The sequence below is a fragment of the Vipera ursinii genome (genome assembly GCF_947247035.1).
Source record: "Vipera ursinii genome assembly, chromosome: 17".
NCBI classification, from domain to species: domain Eukaryota; kingdom Metazoa; phylum Chordata; class Lepidosauria; order Squamata; family Viperidae; genus Vipera; species Vipera ursinii.
The window spans coordinates 1,141,633-1,160,018 of NC_139530.1; the positions used below are offsets into that span (position 1 = coordinate 1,141,633).

Consider the following 18,386-nt stretch of genomic DNA (forward strand, 5'->3'; position numbering starts at 1 on the left):
GAAAGAAAGAAAGAGAGAGAGAGAGAGAGAGAGAGAGAGAGAGAGAGAGAGAGAGAGAATACATATAGATGGACAGATGAGAGACAGAGAGACAGAGAAGTTTCTTATCATTAACAGGTGTTCCTTAATTTCGGCCCCTTGAAGAAAGATCTTCAACTACCCAGAATCCCCCCCTGCCAGAGCAGGGAAAAGGGAATTCTGGGAGCTGAAGTCTGCCCATCTTCAAAGGGCTGAGTTCGAGAAAGGCTGGGTCACAGGAGGAGCCAAGGGTGGGGTTTTTTTTTACCTGTCCTCTGGCAAAGGCCCTCTGGGCGAAGGCGAGGGTGTGTGAGGATTTATTGTCCAGCAGGTAGCGAGGTGCAAAGGTCACCACGCAAGTGTCCATGTAGCGCCCTCTGCCTTTCTTAACGTCGATACCTGGTTAACACAGAGCCGGTCAGAAGAGGAGGGAAACAACTGTGGTGGTGGTAAGCTGTGGATCACCTGCATTCATTTTTTTTTAAATTTTCTTATTTCTTACCCCGAAGGCTTCTGAGCGGCTAACTATGAAAAAACACTGAAAGGAACTTTTTTTAAAAAATCACGACCCTCCACCCCCAAAATAACAACAACAACAATAATAATGTCCCATTCATACTGCAAGGGATGGAGGAAAAGAGACCACGTGGTGAGAAAGACATACCGATATTATAAATAAGGCCCGGCCGGTTTCCTTGCTGGATGACCTTAAGGGCTCGGACGCCGCTTCCTCCATCCAAGGAGAAGCCCTGGCACCAGCCAGGCATCCCCTCAGGGTGGATACCTCTCCCGACCCGCATGGTACAACTGGGGGGGAAAAAACAAACAGGGAAAAAATCACGAGTAAAACTAAGTTGTTAACTCTCGTGCGAGTCGAGAACCCCAAGGGCTGGGACCGTCGCAGGATCCAGGGGTCACGTGATAAGCCAAGTCAACGGGGGGGAGCCCCGATTCACTGTGACCAACTTAAGAACGAGTTGCGACACTTAACGAGGGTCGCAAAACGAGGCAAAAAGCAAAGCTCACAGATTTGGCTGCTCTTTGTCGGCGTAGCAGAAGAGGAGAGGGCTCAAGCTGCGGGCCAACTCGTGTTCCTCAAACTGGCCGGCCGCGTCGGTCTTGGCGTTGTCTTGCCGGAAAATCAAGGGCAACCCTTTGGATGCAAGCGGGGGGGGGGGGAAACAAGGGGATTTAAAAACTCAACTGGCATTAAAAGCACTCGGTTGTCCCTTCGCGGTGGCCTGCTCCAGAGCCACAATAATATTCAAACAAAATTGGGGGCGTCTGATTGAATGGAAAGAAGGACCAGGGGGGGGAACATAGGAGCAGCCTTCCAGTATTTGAGGGGCAGCCCCCCCAAAAAAGAGGAAGAGGGGGTCAATTTATTTTTCAAAGCACCAGAAGACAAGAAACAATGGATGGGAATTAAATCAAGGAGAGAAGCAACCTGGAATTAAGGAGAAACTTCCTAACAGGGAGGACAATTAACCAGCGGAACAGCCGGCCACTAGGAAGTTGTGTTTTCATCACTGGAGGTTTTTAAGAAAAGACTGGACAGCCATTGGTCTGTTATGGTATAGGGTCTCCTGCCTGAGCAGGGGGTCAGACTAGAAGACCTCGCAGGCCCCTCCCAACCCTGTCATTCTGTTAAACCGTTTCCATGTTCTTCCCTGGAGTAAAAGCCACCCAAGCAAAGAACATCTTTACATACTACACGGTTCAGGGTTTCGTTTGGTTTTTATGTTAAAACCATTAGTTCCTCCTTGTTCTGGACCAGCAAGAGAAAATGCAACATAACCGGTAGGACCGTGTTTCCACAATCAGCATTAATCGAATCCCGCAAAATTAAGATCTTGTTTTTTGTACATTTCCCGCCCCCCCCCCCCACCTTGAAATTGAAAAACGGAAGTTGCCTGGAGGCTGAGATTCACCTGTTTTGTTGATAAGCCAGTAAGGAGCCGAAATGAAAATCTTCAAGGAGCCTTTGGCTTGGCCCACGATCCGGACCGTGAGGTTCAAGAGACGCCGGTTGTTGTCGTACAGCCTCATCCGCACCACGTAATTTTGCGTCCCCGGCGGGATCAGAAGCTCCTTGCAGTGGGTGAAGTTTTCGAGGGAGATCCCTGGAAATCAACAGGAGGGAAATTAAGGCCCTTTTTTGGATTTTGAAGTAGGGGCGCCGTTTGCTGGCCGGGCGGTGAGGAGAGGCCCACGACCCAAGGTCTTGAATACAGGGAGTCCTCACCCTATGACTAGAATGGAGCCTGCCTATTATGGTCAGGATTCATGACGATCGTAAAGCAAGTCGGCCTAGGATCGACCTAATTTTGCCACCTTTCTCACAGTTCAAGGGAACCGAAAGATCCCTTCGTCCATCATTTAATTTCGATTCATCATCGTTTTATTCAGCCACTCGCCCTGCCTGTTTGGCAAATAATTCCCTGCTCTGGTGTTTTATATTTCCGATACACATTTTATACGTTGCATCTCTGATGGGCAGTCTCCATTATGGTGGGTGGGCGAGGACTAGCTGTGGATGCGACGCACTTTTCAAGGCAAAAGCTAGATTTTTTTTTAAATGATTAAGGCAAAACTATATATATATATATATATTTAAAAAAAGATTTCTAAGGCAAAGTTAGATTTTTTTTAAAAAAAAAACGATTCTTGGCAAAATTAGATATTTTGAAAAACCGATTCTTAAGGCAAAACTGGGCGATCGATTTGCAGAACTGACTGCCAGATTGGAAGCGGCGAGCCGAAGGAGTCGGGGAGGGGAAACCCATGTTTTGTCTCTTACCCAGCTCGATGTTCTGGGAAGTGTCGGCGGTGTGCAGGGCGGCTTCCTTCCTCGGCTTGAGAGTCCCGTTGATCGGCACGCCCTTGACGTAAAACTCCAGTTCACAAGGGAGCAGGTTACACAACACCACGGTGGGCAGGAGATACACGGTGTGTCCCGGCTGCCTGAAAATCTGCTTGGCGCTGTCGGAGAAGACGCTGGAAGGCATGTAGTCTGGGTAGTTTTCCTTCTTTATAGCCACACAAAACCTACGGGAGGAAGACCACGGCGGACGATTTAAAGAGCGAGAGATTCCCGCCTCTTCGGAGGCTCCTAGCAACGCTCCTGGTCAAATGCAGCTATTCCTCCAGTTACTTTTTTTGCGTTGCTAAGGGGAAAAGATCCGTGGAGTGAGTTTTGCCCCACTTTACGGCCTTCCTTGATGCGGTTGTTAAGGATGAAAGTTTTTCCCAGTGCCGTTGTAACTTCGAACTGTCACTAAACAGACGGTTGTTAAGTCGAGAAGCAGCGTTAAAGCCGCAGGGTCGTTTTTAGCTCCTGGCTGTGCAAAAAGTCTTTTCCCTCGTTCTTCCTCTGTGGAGCTTGACCTCCACTCCCACCTCGCTCGTTCGTTCGTTCCCCTTGTGGCGGCAGGGACACATCTCAAGGCTCAAAGCCAAACACACACACACACACACACACACACACACAGACACACACACACACAGACCGCCCCCTGAGTCAGTTTCTTTGCATCTGAGCGTCCAGGCTGGGGGGGGGGCTCACCTGAAGAATCGGCTGTTGTCCAGCTCCATGGAGTGACACTCCCGCTTGCTGCTGCAGACCTCCGAAGCCTTCTGGACGTTGGTCCAGTGGATGGGGGACTTGCAGAAGAAGACGCCGCTGCCCTTGGGCCTGGCCTGGAGGCGCCAGGAAGTCAGGTGCAGGGGGATGGCAAAGGAGTCGCCGGGCATCACCGCCGGGAGCACCACGGGTTCTGCACAAAGGGGGAAAGAGCAGGATGGCTGGGTCCCGGGCGCTCTCCTGCTTGAGCAAGGGGTTGGACTAGAAGACCTCCGAGGTCCCTCCCAGCTCTTATTTGGATTGAAAAAGAGTTGGTTTTGCCACTTCGGAAACTCTGAAGCACTTACTGTCCGGTGCTGAAGGGCTGTCCAGCCTCAGCTCCATTGGCACTTCAAGTTTGTTTTTCACAATCAAAGCGGAACGAACCGTAATCACTTTCCGGGCGCTGCCCTCCATGGTCACTGCAAAGACCACTCGAACGGGGGGCAGCGAAGAAAACTGTAAAAAAAACACACATATATTTTAAAGAAAGTTTATTAGATAGGGTGGAGAGAAATGCACACAAGTTCCACAACCACTTGCGCAGACTTTTAGGTGCCAATTATTTCCCAGTTTGTTAAACAAGCAAATCTTTGGGCCTGAAGGTCAATTCCACACAGGTAGCCCTTGACCTAGGACCACAATTGAGCCTAGAACTTATGTTGCTAAGTGAGAAATTTGTGAAGTGAATCTTGCCCTGTTTTATGACTTTAAATCTGTCGAACTGATTTATTGCTGCTTATGCACAGCAAGCTTCTCAGCTAACACCTTGCCCCTGCTAGGAATTGGAAGTTGGACTCCACTTGTGACTATGCAGAAATTCTAGGCTGGAACCTCTTTTGACTCTGCCCACAGGTTCTGCCACTCCTTCTCCTACATCTGGTTTGTTACAGCCATTCTGGTTCAAACAAACCGTGAGTTTGACTACAATCCAAGACAGCTAACAAGACGCTGAAGGGTGGAAGGAGGAGAGGAATTCCAACTTACATAAACCTGTGGATGGATGATGTTGGTTCTACTAATTGGGCTGCCAACCTACGTGAAGAAAGAGCAAGTTAATGTTAAGAAGCTGGCACCTGTGCACAACATACACAGAGAGAGACACAGACACACACAAAATGACTACTTGGGGAACTTGATAGTTTGCTCATGGAGCACAATCTTTCTCCAAAAAAAAGCAGGTATTCGGGGTGTGAATTATTTAGCCACTATCTCAAGGGAGATAGTCCAGATTTCCCCCTCTACACACACACACACACACACACACACACACAAACAAACACACACAAACTGAATTCTTGAAAATGTAATGGCAAAAATGATGGAAGTTGTTAAGGTGGCAAGACCTGACATCTTTGATTATTCATTAATGGTGACCGGAAACTGGACTTTTTGCACAAGACAGGAAAAAAAATATGAAATGATGATACGTAGGGGCTTGATGATCAGACAAAAGAGTAAGAAAGACACAAAAAATATGCACGTTGTAACGTTTGGGTTTTAATGGTCCAGAGCTGGAAGGGATCATGGAGGTCTTTTAGCCCAACCCTGCCTCCGGTTTCAGAGTCAGGTTGTTATGTTTTATATTAAAGGGCTTCGTGTTTAGCGCTAAACATAAGCCGTTTTCCTGAAAAGAATAAAGTACTCAAGGCTGGACTCACCGTTGAGGAAGAATTGCTTTTATCCGGAGCTGCGTACCGGAAAAATATTCCCACTTTGTCAACCGACACAGGGCTGACGGCCTCCCAGCCGTTGACTCTGACTTGCAGCTGGTGAATTCTCAGGTCGTGGGTATGCCTGGGTGGGGTAAAAATAAATCCATTTATACGATAAGACCAACGGAATGGTATTGATGAGAGAGACAGGCCCAAATTGACATCCCAAACGAGGAAAATAAAATTATTACATCTCTTCTACAGTATAACACCAAATAAAATGTTTAATAAAGTACAAAACATGCAATAAAATGATGTTTAGTAAGAGTATACATCTAGTCCTCGACTTAACAAGTTCGTTTACTGACTGTTGCAACGGCACTGGAAAAAGTTAACTCGGGACCGTTTTTTTCTCACACTTAACGACCGCTGCAGCATCCCTCCTGCCCTACCTGTGCCTCAGTTTCCCCTTGGCTTCGAAGGCGAAGGGGACCTCTTCTCCGGCGAGGACTTCCCGCCACTCGCTGACTTTGTGGGCTTCGTCCAGAAAGGTCACTTTTTCTTCTGGCAGGACCGGCGGGCTCCCGCTGTGCAGGAGGGCCGCGCTGGAAAGCGAGAATCGAGATGGTGAGTTCGAGTCCTGCCTTCGCTAGGAAAGCCAGCTGGGTGACCTTCGGCCGGTTAACTCTCTCTTATCTCTGTTTGCTTCACTAGGGTTGTTGCCGTGGGGAAAACGGGGGGGGGGGGAGGAAGAGAGTGTGTCGGATGTATTTCCTGTCTTGAGTAATTCAAGGGGCTTGGACTAGATGACCTCCAAGGTCCCTTCCAATTTTATTATTGTTACAATTCGTAAAACGAATGGAGGCAGTCCTCGACTAAAAGCGGTTCTCCTAGTGGCCGTCCAAAGTTACCATGCACTGAAAAAGAAAAAAAAAGTGATTTAGGGCCCCCATCCCTGCCTTCTTACCGGGTCGGGGTGGTGGTCATTGTGGCAAACCAGAGGGTGCAACCGGTGTGATTCCGCAGAGCGAAGGGCACAAAGGGTTGCCTCCGCTTAGGCGCCTTCATTTCGGCTGCGGAAGGAAGGAGGAAGAGCCAAGTGAGGCCGGGAAGCGCTGGGCTGACTTACAAGGCTCAGCCTCTTTCGGCTGGCTCAGGAATGTCTTCCCCGTAAGAGGCGGCGGGGGGGGGTCTTTCCCCCTTTATGGGACAAGCAGACCCCTTCCCAATTCTCAGTGGCTTGGGCTAGTGTGCCGCCTAAAAGCCCACCCAGATATGGGGAAGGATGAAGGGAAGGATGAAGGGAAGGAAAGAGAGAGAGAAAGGAAGGGAAGGCATAAAACCCAGACCCAAACCAGCATGCCAAAAGCCAGGTACCACACCTGAGGCAAGCTTTCTGAAATAGCCAACGTAATCGAGAGTTATTTTTTTAAAAAATATCTGTCAGGGGGAAAAAAAAAAAAAGAAGAGGCACCCAAGCAAGGAAACGAGGGAAGCGTCTGGACTCTGCAAATGCGGTTACCTCTAGCATACATCTGGTGCTCTAGGTTAGTCAGACTGGCCGTGCTCCTAGTTCTAAGGTAGGCAAGAGGGAGGCCTAGCAGACAGGAAAGAGAAGGTTAGGCAGAAAAGGGGGCAGAGATCGCAGGCCGAGAGGGGCCCGCCCCAGTCCCGTCGAGAGGGGGGCCTCGGCACCGAACCAGCAACGCGCCTTTTGCTTAAGGACCCCGACAAACATTGGAAACCGAACCGCGGCCGTTTTTAGGGGGGGGGCTGAGCTGCGACACTGAAACAGCAAAGCTCAGTGGGGGGTGGGGGGTGGGCAGCCAAAAACCCTAACTCTAGAGAGAAGCCAAATTGCAGGTTGGTGTCTGAAGCAGCAGCAGAGGGAGAGGAGAGTCAAGCAGGGCTGCCTGCCTCCTGGGGGGGGAATGAGGGGGGGGGCTCCTAAGCATCCGACCTGAATGCTTTGCTGGGTGGTTAAGGTTGCGACACCCATGCTGGGCAGGCCTCTAGGCAACGAGGGGGGAGGGGGAGGCAATTCATACCTTGCCTGAAGGAAGGGGGATCCACCGAAGAGCCGGCCCACTCCTCGGATTCAAGCTCCGTCGTCGTGGTGGCTTCTTTCTCCTGACTGCAGTAGTCGGCCATCCAGGACTGCTTGGTGCTGGCATATTGCTCTAGGGAAGGAGGGGAAAAGCCATGGAGGGAGGGAGGGAGGGAGGAGGAAAAGGGGGGGAGGGAGGGAGGGAGGGGAGGCCCCCTGCCCCACAGCTGGGAGGGCCGCTCTGGGCCATTCTCCCAGCCGCATCAGGCTTCCCCCGAGCACCTACCAAGGAACCTGGAGGTGATGTTGACGTCCAGACGGTGCTTGGCCTTCACTTCCAGCTTTAGCCGTGACGGGTGCAGGCGGCTGGCCGGCTGGCGCTGCCAGAAGACGGAGCAGGGCCAAGGCTCCACGAATGGCTCCCAGCCTGGGAGAAAAACAGAAGCAAAGACCTTTCACGCCGCTGCCGCTCTACCCTACGGAGAGCCTGGGGCTAGAAACCGGGAGCCTGCAGAGTCCCGGGGCCCCCAAGGCAGATGAACAGGGGCCAGCCCCTCTCTCAGCCCTAGGAAGGAGGCAACAGCAAACGAATGCCAAAAAAAACCATAACACCAAGGAAAGCGTAGGGCGGTTTTAACCAGGCAGTCTCCAAGAACTGGATGGAAGGGAAGGGGGAAAAAAAGAAGAAGATATTTCGGTCACTAAACGAATTCGGGGACTAGCTGCAGTGACGGCAGACGCTCACCGGAGAGTTCACGGTTGTAATAGTCACCGAAGAGTGTAAAATGGGCGTAGCCTTCCGGGCTGGCTCTCAAGTGCTGAAGGAAATTCAAACCTGTCGGGAAAGAACAGTTAATCAGTTCTGAAAGGTTGGATCTCTACAGAAGAAAATAGAAAATAAATGCCTCGTTCTATTAGTGGTCAAAGATCCCTCTCTGCGCTAAAATAAGCTTTTGAGTTTTCCTAAATAGGACTGCAAGACCCCCAAGGTCCCTTCCGACTCTCTTCTTCCGTTATTCCGTATTTTGTACTCCAGATGCTTACGGGAAAAGGTCAGCTCAGCCAGGGGAACGTCACAGTCCATGCAGTCGTCGATAAAGCAAATGCAGATGCTCTCAGCTTTGACTTCCACTCCGGAGATGAGTCGGAGAGCCCTGGAGTTCTGCCCGTCGGGACTGCTGGAATCGAACCCGGAGCGTTTCAAAGGCTCGGCGTTCTTGAACAACCAGCTGGCCGCTTTCTTGAGCTGACCTGACCACATCAACAGGCAGATGGAGAGAGAGAGAGATGGAATCAGTGCGGCATTGCCAGCTGGCTTATTCCACACACACACGGGGGGGGGTGTCCTCGATGTACGACCACAACGGGGCCCCAAATTTCCGTTGTTAAGTCATTGTTTGGCCTCATTCTGCGAACCTTCCTTGCCAGGGGTTATTAAGCGAATTGCAGCGGTTGATAAGTCAATAACCTGGTTGTTAAGTGTCAGAAGGTCGCAAAAGGGGATGATGTGACCTCAAGACACAACCGTCCTAAGTCCATGCCCGTTTCCAGGCAACTGAACTTCGATCACGTGACGGTGGGGGGGGGAGAGGCTGCCAAGGTTGCCAATGTGAAGAACGGCCCTCCGTCACTCAAAAATGACACACACCTTGACAATCCAGCAGAGCCTTGCGGCAGTCCTCCAGGCTGAATCCCAGTTCCTGCAGGCGGGCCAGCTGCACCTCTGCAAGGAAGTGCGGGTGACAAATTCAAGAGCTCGTTCACTTGGGAGGTGCTTAGGCTCCAACAGGTAGTAGCGGCACCTGGTGTGGGGTGCGGAGGCCGGGAAGTCAACCCCAATTTGAAAATTACGTCCCTACCCAGAACTGGATCCAGCAGCCGCTGAGAGGCTTCCGTTTGTTCTGCGGTTGTTCCCGAGACCTCATTGACACAAGAGGAGCCCGAAGGAGCCGAAGGGTCTACGGGGGCAGGAGGGCTGGGCAGCCCCCCGCTGGTCTGCTTAGAAATGGACTTGGCGATCGCCAGGAAGAGCTGGACGTCGTTGTAAGAGAGCCGAATGTCGAGGGTTTGCAACTGGATCTGCAGCCGGGAGAAAAAACAGACCCATTCGAGCATCGGGCGGGCAGGCGGGCGGCCAGAAGTTCTGCCATGGCAGATTGCCTCCCCCCGAGTTGGAGTAGGAAAAGGGAGTAGGAAAACTGGAGTAGGAAAAGGGATATTCTGTGTCTGCTGGAAACATCTGGAGTTTGAGAGAACACCTTGCTCCCAGTGGGAAACACCTTTGGGGAGGGGGGGTGGAGAACCGTACCTCTAGGAGGGGAGGGAAGTCTCCCCCATTGAAAGCATCCAACAGACCCGATCCGTTTGGATAGGAAGAATTCCCCACGAGTTCAACCTGGATCAGGGCTGGGTCGAGGATGGAGAGGGCCGTTTCCTGCTCGTTGCCCAGTCGGCAGGAGAAGACCTGGAGGAGCAGAATTCGTCCTGTAGCGCAGACCCTTCGCCACGTCTGGGTGCTGCAACCCACCGGCCGCCCAGGGCCCTCACCTCGATGCCCGAGAGGCTCCCGGAGAAAGGATGGTCCACCAGCTTGGGCTTGTAGGTCAGGACGGTCGTCCCCTTCAGAATGACCGCGTTGGTGTCCGTGCAAGTTGTGTCTTCCACCACCACGAATTCCGTGTCTGAAGGGCAACTGAATTGTTGGAGGGTTCCCCGGGAACAGGCTGCCTCCCTCCCAATCAGGCCTCCCTCGAGTGTGTTTAATAGAGGAAGCCCTGGGCGGACGACGACCCAGGTTCCGGCAGAAACCTCTCTTACCGGTCACATTGATCTTGACCTCCAGCTGTTTCTCGGTGGAGATCTGGAGAGAAGAACGCTTGGTGACTATTCCGCACTTGACCGCTTTGGGAATGACCGCCGTTTCGCCGCCGAGGCTACGCTGGCGAGAAGGAGGGGGGTTGGATGGCCTTTTCGGGTCGTTGGGGGTCTGAAGGAAGTCGTGGACCAGCACCAGCCAGTCGAAGATGAGAAAGACGCGGAGGTTGTTCAGGACGACCGTGAAGGAGGAGGAATCCTTGGTAGATCTGAAAGGGAGAAATGGAGAGGCTGGTTAATCCCAATGGTCTTGCTTGAAGACTGGCCAATTCCTTAACCCAACGGTAGCAAGATCCTTCCTTCCTTCCTTCCTTCCTTCCTTCCTTCCTTCCTTCCTTCCTTCCTTCCTCCCTCACCTTCTCTTTTATTTCTCCTTCTCCTTCCTTTCTTCCTTCCCTCCTTCCTTCCTCCCTCCCTCTTCATTAAAGATGGTTAGTACTTTAAGCCACCCCCTTAAATTCATTCTTCAGAAGAGCACGGAGGACCCTTCCCACTCCAGGCTCTGCTAGGGCCTTCTGGGAAAAAGGGGCTTCGTTTACCTGTAATGCAGTTCAATCTGGATCGCTCCTTGAGAATTGCTGTTCTTCGAAGGCTGGAAAATGCAGCTGAAGACATTGGGCGTTGCGGAAGGAGGCCTCAGCCCGGCGTATCGCGTGTCAAACGCCATCATGGAATGGCAGACCAGGTTGATGGATCTGGTTTGATTGGAGAAACTCTCAAACAGCAGCTTTGATTTCTTAAAGTCAAACCTAAACAAATTGGAAGGAGAGACGTTTTCTCGGTAACTACCTCGATTAGCCTTATTAATGACCTTTTTAACCATTTTAACCATTATTATCTTGATTAAGGGACAGTACCTGGCCAGTGAGCCTTGCTTGGCCTGGGGGCTGGTCAGTTCCAGACTCACGTTGACCATGTCAATGAGGAAGGAGAGGCTGGTGTAGACCTCGCCACTCAGCACCGTCTGAAGGAAAGGGAAAAAAAAACACGCCCAACTGTAACGTAAAACTTTTGCACGGATATTTACCAGCTTTGCCGAATTCCAGACTGGGGAAAAATCCCAACCCCAAATCCCAGCTAGCCTATTAGGCACCCCTCGAGTTTTCTTTCATAGGTTCTCTATGAGGGAGGGAGGGAGGAAGGAGAGGAGGAAAGAGAGAGGGAGGAAAGAAGGAAATAAATGAAGAACTAAGACAGGGACAGGCTACTTCCCTTCACGGTGGATGGCGGGGGGCTGAACTTTAAAATAAAAAAAGGTCTCCACGCAATAACGGTGACCTATTAACAGCAGGCAACACAACAAGCACCCGTCTCACGTGTATCCTGGGGTCCTGCAGGTCGTAGGGCCGTATGAAGTCCTCCACCGGCTCCCCCAGGTTCTCCTCCAGCAGGCCTCGAATCAGCTTGTATTTCTCCAGGTCCAGGGAACAGTGGACCGAAGAGACCATGCCGTGGATGCAGATATCCGGCACGGCGTGGCTGATCTCCCTGCAGGGGAAAAGCAGATCGGCCATCGTCGGACAACCCCAGGGAAACACAGGCAGTCCTCCACTTACGACCGCAACGGAGCCCGGAAATTTCTGCTGCTGAGCCAGGCGGTTAAAGTGAGTTCAGCGCCGCTTGACCAACTCTGTGGCCGAGGGAATCCTTGCGGTGGTTAAAGCGAAGCCGGTTTCCTCGCCGACTTTCTGTTCCGTACTTTCTCTTCTATTCCGTTCCCTTCCGTTCTGGAATTGTCCCCAAAGCCCAACCCGGAAGCAGAGCGGAGAGCGCGTGAAATGGCCACCAGGCGCAAACTCACTTGTCCAAGTTCCTCTCCACTTGCAATTTCAGCCGAAAAGGCTCCGTTAAGAGGCTGCCTCCCGTCTGCCTGATGACAAAAGACGGGAAGGTCAAATCCACCGAAGCGTCTCTGGCGGGCTGGGAATATTCGCGGGAGCATCTTTCGGCAGCGAAGATGTCCATGTCCTGCAGATCGACCGTGATGCAGTCCAGGAGGCAGGCGTGTCCCTCTGCAAAAGAGCAGCCTCGGAGGGTTAATTTTCCCCCCACAGGAAAAGAGCTCAAAATTACAGGAAAACATCCTGATGTTACCAGGTCATATTCTACTGGATAGGAATCATCAAGAGGAAGCATTTTATTGGGTGTGTGGAGAGCTAGCCTTTCTCAGGAAACAGGTAAGCTCCGGGGCACAACACAGGTTATAAAAATGTAAGAGACAGAGGGCCAAGGATCCCACAGTCCACAAACCCTCCTCCCTTCCAGCACTGATGATGTTACCTAGCTGGCTCATGAAACGTCCAACCAAGCTCAGCGAGGACGCCACAGATAGTTTGCTGAGGACTATCTGTATGCATTATTAACAGGAGCCACCCAGAAGAGAGGGGGGGAACGAGAATCTCTGGAGTAGCAGCCCCCTCACTTACCGGGATTATCTGCCGAGAACAAAGGAGACGATGGGCTCTCTTTTGCCCCAATGTCTGGGCTGTGCTCATTTTTCTGACTGCTGAGAATTGGCACGGAAGACGACTCTTTTGTGTGCAAACCTTCAGAGGAATGGGGCGCCTTCCTGGATTCATCGCCACGCGGAGTTTTCTTCACGTTATCCTTTGGGGTCCCCAGCGGTGAGGAAAACAGAACAGGATCCTAATTAAAAGGGGACTGTATAAATTAGCAATTCTGTTTTTTAAAGTTAAAATCTTCACGGCAAAGCCGTTCTGCAGACCTATCCCAGTCCACCCAAATCAATAAATCCACAAAGCATTTCCATTTATTTTAAGGGTTAGCCACTCTGAACGGCGCCTACATGACAGCAGAATAGAACAGGCTCCAGAGAAGAAGAATTTTGCTTCCGAATTGGTTCCTTTGAACGGGAACCTTTCCCAATAGCAGCTCATCTCACAAACATTCCACTTCGAAATCAAGAAATACATGGGCGGCTGAAGAGCGTGCATTCGGAATTAAGCTTTTATATTTGCCATTTGTAAAATATGTTTTGCACAGCACACGGACACAGCAAACCTAACTCTAAAACGAGCTTTTTTTGTGTTGGTTGTTTTTTTTTACAAAAAATTCTGCAGCTTTTTGGAATTCTAAATTTTGCAGAAATTCTAACTTCTAAATTCCAAGCATTCTATTTTTTTTGGAATTCTAAAAATATAACTCAAGAAACAGCGGTCCAAAGGGACGATGCTTTTTAGACGCTTGCCCGTTTCGGAAGCAACTCAAGACGGCTGCAGAATTCCCCGCAAAGGACTCAGTTCAAACCTCCCAGCCCGTGAGCCCAGGCAGATCCGTAAAATACCTGCCACGAAACAGGATCCCTGCAGACTTTGCCTTGCAAAATCGAATCCTCCAAAGAGAAGAAGGCAAACACGGGGGAGAGTCACAGACGTTGTTTTTGTGCTTTTCCAAAAGAGGCACCAAGCAATGAAGAAGGGGCTCAACTGCGGGAGGCTCACCTTATCTTTCAGCGAGAAGGTCGCGGAGTTGCTCGCCACGAGGAAGCGGTTCTTGATTTTTAGCTTTCCCAGATTGGCTACGATCAGGTGGCTGGATCTGGAGCTTTCCGGGATAAGGAGCACAGGTGCTCCCGCTTCGATGTCCAGAAGAATTCTGGCTGCTTGCTGGGCCTGGTGTCTCACCTGAAGGAAGGAGAGGCTTTAAGAAAGAGGCTCTGTAAGGTCATGGGTGACTTTATTTTTATTTATTTTTAATTTTAATTCCATTTATATCCCGCCCTTCTCCGAAGACTCAGGGCGGCTTACAAGCTTAGCAGTAGCCTTCATTCTATGTATATGCCTGCTTATTAGGTCTTTCGCGCCCCCCCCCAAGCGGCATTATTACAAAGTCAGCTTAATTGCCCCCAACAATCTGGGTCCTCATTTTACCTACCTCGGAAGGATGGAAGGCTGAGTCAACCTTGAGCCTGGTGGGACTCGAACCTGCACTAATGGCAGGCAGCTGGTGTTACTTAAGGAGGCATTAGCCCACTGCGCCACCGAGGCTCTGTAAAAAGCTACCTCAAGGAGAGTTGTCTATGGAGACTCTGTCACCCGGGCTGTGGTTGTCCCAAAGGTGCTTTTTTTTCTTTCTTTCTTTCTTTCTTTCTTTCTTTCTTTCTTTCTTTCTTTCTTTCTTTCTTTCTTTCTTTCTTTCCTCCCTCCCTCCCTCCCTCCCTCCCTCCCTCCCTCCCTCGCCAGACTCATTCAAGGCAACTCCTTGTGCTACACACCGTTTGTCCTTCAACGGCTGCCCTCTGACGGCCAAGGACATCCTGCAGTTGTGTAAAATGCTGGATGAAGGAGATGACCTCAGCCTGGAAGCGCTGGGTGTGAATGTACTGCACCGAAGCCATCCGCAGGCTGACACGCACGTCACACTCTCTCTGAAGGGACAAGTCTGGCCGGCCGTACCTGGGGGGAAGGGAGACTACCAACAGGCTCTCTTTTTAACCCAACAGGATTTATGCTGGATCTCGGATCAAAACAGAGCGGATTCCGTGCCTTTAGCAAGGCGAAGGCCGAGAAATCCAAAGCCGCCTTGTCAATATTTGTTCCTGCCTTCAGGAAGAGGAAGAAGAGGGGGCGCAAAGAGGGTCTTGGGAAACCATGCTAAGCTCGGGGAGAGGAGTAGGAGATGAATGGGGTGTGTGGGTTAGAGGGAGGGAGGAAGGAAAGAAGGAAGGAAGGAGGGAAATGGGAGGGAGGGAGGAGATGGGAGCGAAGGAGGAAGGAAGATGTGAAGGAAATAGGGAGGGAGAGAGGGAAGGAAGGAGAGGGAAGGAAGGAGAGGGAAGGAAAGAAGGAGAGAGAGAGAGAGAGAGAGAGAGGAGGGGGGGGAAGGAAGGAAGGAAAGAAGGGAGGGAGGAAAGAGCGAGGGAGGGGAGGAAAAAGGAAAGCTTGCTCCCACTAAGATATGCCTCGGCTGCTCAAGAAACAGCGAGCACTTATTAGCCTCCGAGTTATCTCGAGGACGAGGAGAATCCTTGCTAATTCCCAGAGCTTCTGAAGTCCACCAGATACCAGCCTCCCCCTTCCCCTCCCCCCCCCAAATTCGTTTGTTAGCCAAAATGGGATCCTGGCAAAGCTTAAGAAGTTAAAAAAAAACCAACAGCCCCGCTCAGTCCCAGGTGGAGAAGGCGATTCCGTCACCCACCTGAGGACGTGAAAGACGAGGGCCTCTTCGCCGCTGGTGGTGAAGCGCTGTCTGTAAAGCTCCCCGTGGGAGGTCAGGTCGCTTAAGGAGAAGCTTCCGATGCTTCCCCGCACGGTCAAGTCGCCTTCTGCAAGGAGAAAAGGGCCTGGGTCAGCCTGACCCGCCGCTGACACCGGTCGCGGTTTGCCAAACTGTGATTTGTTGACTGAAAAACAGTGCTTGGCTCCGTTCACCAGGACGGTAAACTCTGAACGCCTCTAAAGTTTGTTGCCCAAATCGACGTGACGGTTCAGCACAGGGAGCCCCCTCGGCTTACGACCACCGTCTTACAGCCGAGGCAAGACAGGCGGTAAAATGGGGAGAAGCTCACTTAACAAGCGTCTCAGATAGCAACAGAAGTTGGGGGGTTTTGACGGTGGCCGTTAAACCGAGGACTAGCTATACCGCAGACACAGGTGTGGTCCAAGGAGAGGGATTTTTACAGGCCAGGAAGGGCTCTGAAAACTGGAACGCAACCCCCAAGGATTACTGGGACACAAACACACCCCCTGTGGGTGCCTGAGACTCACCTGCCGTTTCCAGGTGAGTGACAAGCTTGGATACGTTTGCTTTCGCCAGTTCGTTGGTTGCCTTGTTCAGCACCATGGACAGAGAATGGACCTGTTTAAGCAGAAAGCGCCATCGGAACAACCATCACACCCATCGTCCCCTTCCTTCAAAATACGGCCAGCCTAGTACAGGCGGTCCTTGACTAACAACAGCTTGGTGACTGTTCGAAGCTGCAACGTCACTCAGAAAACGGACTTAGGAACAGTTTTTCTCACTTACGACCGTTGCACCACCCCCGCGGTCACATGATCAAAACTCGGCTGCTTGGCAACTGACTCGCATTTATGACGGTTGCAGTGCCCCCTTCCGACCAGCAAAGTCAACGGGGAATCCAGATTCCCTTAACAAACGGGGGACTACTGTGCAGTGACTGCCTCAACAACGGTGGCAAGGAAGGTTGTAAAAGGGGGCCAGACTCCCTTAACAAATGTCTCACTTAGAGACCCAGATTCAACTGCGGCCGTTAAGCCGAGGACTGCCTGCCTTCGTGAAATCAACAACAGTGTGGGATGGCGTCTCTCGGTACCTTCAGATCCAGTCTGGTGTTGACAGACTCCTCCGGTGCCTCGGTGTCCGGCAAGGGATTTATCTCCGATTTCGTTGCCTGCTGGACCTCTCCGCTCTGCGCCTTCACCCCGTGATTCTCGGCCGTGGATCCGATCCCGAAGAAATCCAGGATCACCACCCAGGTCTGCAGAGTGATCAGGACATCCAGGCAGTTGAAGTCGACGTCCACGCTGCGGTGCGTTTTGCCGTAGCGGGAGGCGAACTCCGGGTGCTTCTTGTCCACCAGGAGAACGTTGACGTGGACCAACGAGTCGTCAAAGTCGCTCTTCCCAGCGGGCGCACTCAACTCTTTGGCCGTGGGGGAGGGGGGTGGGGTCAGGGGGCAGCCTGCCTCGTCCTCCTCTCTGTGCCTGGGCTGAGAGGCGCACGAGGGCCGCTGGTAGAACTGGAAGACGTTGGGGGCTTCCTCCATGTGAGAAGGGAGCGAGCGAGGCATCTCCGGGTATTCCACGTTGGAGACCAGCGGGCAGGACTGAGAGAGGTACTCCTTGTGGGCCAGGTTGGAAGGTTTGGGGGCCCCGTGGGAGACCATGAGGTTCCTGTAGAGGGAATCGGGGTTCTTCTCCAGCAGATCCTCCATCAGCAGAGAACGTAAGGCGATCTGGATGGAGAGGGTCTGGGGATGGTCCTTGGAGAACTCCACGTCGAAATCCTGGAAGGTTAAGCTCACCAGGTCTTGGGCTCCCAGGGTGAGGTCCCCACTCAGCTGAACCTGGAGCTGCGCGATGTGGAAAGTGGCTCGCAGCTGCGTGAAAGTTTGGGCCGCTTCCTTGACTGGCAGAGACTGGGCGGCGGAGAAGCCGGAGTGGGTGAAGAAGCTGTTCTCCTTTCGGCCGAGGGAGAAATTGGTGCTTAGGCTCTGAAGCGAGGCGGAAGGGGAAGCCACGCCAGAGTAGGCGGGCGATGAGAAGCCGGACGGCGGCCTGGTCAAGTCCTCGTTGCAGACAAGGTTGTCCAGCGTCTGCATCAGTTGCTCGAAGACATGCTTGGCTAAAGTCACCTGCGTGGTTTGCAAATGAACACTACACGATCAGTTCAAATTTTATGCACTATTATATATATATATATATTTCATGTTTATAAGCCACCGAAGGCCACCACCCTCCTTAAAGTTGCCATGGTTGAAAACGCTCCAATATCTGAGGGGCTGCCACAAAGAGGAGGGGGTCCCGCTTATTCTCCAAAGCCCCTGAAGCAACGGAGGGAAACCCACCAAGGAGGGAATTAAGGAGAAACTTCCTGACAGGGAGCACAAGAAACCAGTGGAGCGACTTGTGAATGCTCCAACACTGGAGACTTTTATGAAGAGATTGGGCAACCATTTGTCTGAAATCGTACAGGGTTTCCTGTTAGAATAGGGGGGGGGGCTTGTTTATTTATAAAACTTACTTACAATTTTTCCCCCCATTTATAAAATTTACTTATTTGTAGAATTTATTGCCCACCCACCTTACCACTCTGGGGGGCTTCCAGTTACATCTTAACTGAAACATAAAAAGTTAAAATCAAACCTTACGGCCAGACACATGGGGAGGGCAGGAGGGGGGAGGCAGAATGGGGAGGGGAAATGGGATCTGTTATTACTCAATCAGCCCCCTCCATTGGACTGATTCCTACACACACACACACACACACACACACACTGGAGCCCCAAGCCAACTGGAGCTTTTTTTTTACCTGCAGAGGGTTGACAAACTTCCCCTCGATCCTCATCAGGCTTGAAATGTTGACATCGTCGCTCAGAGAGAAAGCCAGCTCTGCGCTGCGCTCAACGGGGATCTTCTCCAGGATGAACTGGATGGTGGCGTCATTCAGAATGTGGAAAGCTGAAAGGGAA

General features: G+C 51.6%; 1 protein-coding gene across 1 annotated transcript in view; it reads right to left on the reverse strand.

The window, feature by feature from the left end:
• VPS13D (vacuolar protein sorting 13 homolog D) overlaps nucleotides 1-18,386 on the reverse strand; it is a 54,869-nt gene that overhangs the window by 22,168 nt on the left and 14,315 nt on the right. The window contains 32 exon segments of the mRNA XM_083375739.1: nucleotides 287-417; nucleotides 683-825; nucleotides 1,045-1,171; nucleotides 1,950-2,141; nucleotides 2,819-3,066; nucleotides 3,584-3,794; nucleotides 3,949-4,099; nucleotides 4,628-4,675; nucleotides 5,302-5,437; nucleotides 5,748-5,900; nucleotides 6,263-6,368; nucleotides 6,818-6,892; nucleotides 7,344-7,475; nucleotides 7,629-7,769; nucleotides 8,088-8,177; nucleotides 8,387-8,593; nucleotides 8,991-9,065; nucleotides 9,202-9,421; nucleotides 9,651-9,806; nucleotides 9,890-10,023; nucleotides 10,160-10,425; nucleotides 10,756-10,965; nucleotides 11,074-11,180; nucleotides 11,533-11,704; nucleotides 12,018-12,228; nucleotides 12,643-12,862; nucleotides 13,678-13,860; nucleotides 14,451-14,631; nucleotides 15,374-15,500; nucleotides 15,943-16,033; nucleotides 16,509-17,549; nucleotides 18,227-18,375. Of these exon segments, the coding sequence (XP_083231865.1) occupies nucleotides 287-417; nucleotides 683-825; nucleotides 1,045-1,171; nucleotides 1,950-2,141; nucleotides 2,819-3,066; nucleotides 3,584-3,794; nucleotides 3,949-4,099; nucleotides 4,628-4,675; nucleotides 5,302-5,437; nucleotides 5,748-5,900; nucleotides 6,263-6,368; nucleotides 6,818-6,892; nucleotides 7,344-7,475; nucleotides 7,629-7,769; nucleotides 8,088-8,177; nucleotides 8,387-8,593; nucleotides 8,991-9,065; nucleotides 9,202-9,421; nucleotides 9,651-9,806; nucleotides 9,890-10,023; nucleotides 10,160-10,425; nucleotides 10,756-10,965; nucleotides 11,074-11,180; nucleotides 11,533-11,704; nucleotides 12,018-12,228; nucleotides 12,643-12,862; nucleotides 13,678-13,860; nucleotides 14,451-14,631; nucleotides 15,374-15,500; nucleotides 15,943-16,033; nucleotides 16,509-17,549; nucleotides 18,227-18,375 (5,834 nt within the window).